This window comes from Acomys russatus, chromosome 7 (genome assembly GCF_903995435.1).
Source record: "Acomys russatus chromosome 7, mAcoRus1.1, whole genome shotgun sequence".
Lineage (NCBI taxonomy): Eukaryota > Metazoa > Chordata > Mammalia > Rodentia > Muridae > Acomys > Acomys russatus.
Genome location: NC_067143.1, coordinates 2,662,447 through 2,664,528, shown reverse-complemented (window position 1 = coordinate 2,664,528; position 2,082 = coordinate 2,662,447). Strand labels below are relative to the sequence as shown.

General features: G+C 36.0%; 1 protein-coding gene across 1 annotated transcript; it reads left to right on the top strand.

Annotated features, from left to right (window-relative positions):
* The first annotated feature begins 624 nt into the window (after positions 1 to 624).
* On the top strand, positions 625 to 1,545 carry LOC127192370 (vomeronasal type-1 receptor 4-like). Its single transcript, XM_051149662.1, has one exon. It carries the CDS (start codon positions 625 to 627, stop codon positions 1,543 to 1,545), a length of 921 nt encoding a protein of 306 aa, XP_051005619.1.
* The last annotated feature ends 537 nt before the right edge of the window (positions 1,546 to 2,082 follow it).

Sequence of the window (2,082 nt, the reverse complement as noted above, 5' to 3'; positions counted from 1 at the left end):
ATTTTGAACATAACATCTAATTTGATATTTGAATCTTATTTTCAGTTGGTTTTATCTAAGTAATAAATATTTCATTATTTATGCATAATGAAATATATATGTATATATTACTATAACATTTCGTTATTTATATTTATTCTTTAAATAATAATTCTACTCAGAATGGATTTATTTCCTGATGCAGAACCATCTGTAGACTTCTTTCCTGATACTAGTGGTTTTCAAAGTTTATCCTGGAAATGCATAATTTAGTGATCTTGCCATTTGTAGTGAACAGCCACTGTTTTACCCAAGGGAGCAATGTTGCATTCTAAATAACACATATTGACAAAAGATACTTGAGAATTCTCTACCTTTGTTGAGTGTGACAATCTTAGTGGAAGTTATTATTGTTGGCAAAATATGTTATTTAAGGCAGAATCTTGCTATATTGTAAACATCAGCTCGTTTTCCTTTTCTCTTTTCTTCTTCTTCTTCTTCTTCTTCTTCTTCTTCTTCTTCTTCTTCTTCACATCAAATGATTCTACCATAATGATATTCAAGGCAATAAAATATTGAATTAATCATTTTGCTGAAAGAAGTAAATGATGATGTAATTTGAAGGATCAGGTGCTAGACAACACAATGGGCTCCAGAACTTTGGCAATAGGAATAATGTTCTTATCACAAAGTACAGTTGGAATTCTGGGAAATACCTCTCTTCTTTACCACTATCTAATTATTTACCATAAGGAGCATACATTGAAGCCTACAGATTTAATTCTAACACATCTGACCACAGCCAACTCCTTGATCATTCTCTCTAAAGGTTTGCCCCTAATAATGGCAGCTTTTGGTATGAAGCAGTTTTTCAATGATTTTGTATGCAAACTTGTTTTATATATTGAAAGACTTGGAAGAAGTATGTCTATGGGAACTACCTGCCTCTTGAGTGTCTACCAGGCCATCACCATCAGCCCAGAAAAATCCTTCTGGAAGAATCATAATGTCAAATCTTCAAACAACATTGGTCTTCTTATTTCCATCTGCTGGGTTCTGTACATTACCCTACATTTCATTTTCCCTGTGTTTGTGCATATCACAAGGACTCACAAAAATACAACAGAAAAATGGGAATTTTTATATTGCTCCTCTTGGGGTCGTGAAAAAATTGTAGATTCACTATACACAGCATTATTAGTATTTCCTGAACTCTTGCTTTCTGTGCTTATCATTTGGTCCAGTGGCTCAATGATTTCCATTCTATACAGACACAAGCAACACATTCAACACATCCGGAGCACCCGCACTTTCCTCAGAACCACCCCTGAGTCTAAAGCCACCCAGAGCATCCTATTTCTTGTGTCTACTTTTTTAGTGTTTTATACCCTATCCTCCATATTACAAGGTTTTATTGCTGCTTTACATGAGCCCAGTTGGTGGTTGCTAAACATCACAGCTCTCATTTCTATGTGTTTTCCCACTTTGAGCCCTTTTCTTGTGAGTCGTGACTACATTTTACTCAGACTCTTATTATTATGGATAAATAATGTCAAAATCCAATAAGTATATCAAAGGTAAGTGGATGTGTATTCTTTGCACCTTCTTTAGGTGTTTAGTCACCTCTGTCCATCCAAAAGTCAACATAAAAATGATGAAGGAAGCCCTTCATCAGTATAAATTAATGCCTCAGATGTATTTGGATTATCTTCCTTTAAAAAGTAATATATTAACTTATTCACTTTATATCCTGATAATAATCCTCTCCATCCTCTCTGTCTAGTCCCACCCTCCCTCCATCTTCACACTATTTTTCTTCCCCTCATCTTTACAAAGAGGGGCGTTCTTCAATTACCTATCCCAGAACAAAAGATCTCATTAGGCTGAGCAACTCTACTAGGGGGAAGTAATTGAAAAGCAAGCAACAGAGTCCATGCCCTAGACAGTCCCCACTCCTCTTCCTAAGGGACCCATGTAAAGCCTGAATAGTTCATTAGCTACACTTGTGTAGGGGGATCCTATGTAAACTCATTGAATTGTCCATGGTTGGTGCTTCAGTCTCCACAAGCCTCTCTGGGCCATGGTTAGCTGCCTTTGATAACC

Bases quoted from the DNA above. Each gene is read 5' to 3' on its own strand.
- LOC127192370 (XM_051149662.1), top strand. From the start codon at position 625: ATGGGCTCCAGAACTTTGGCAATAGGAATAATGTTCTTATCACAAAGT.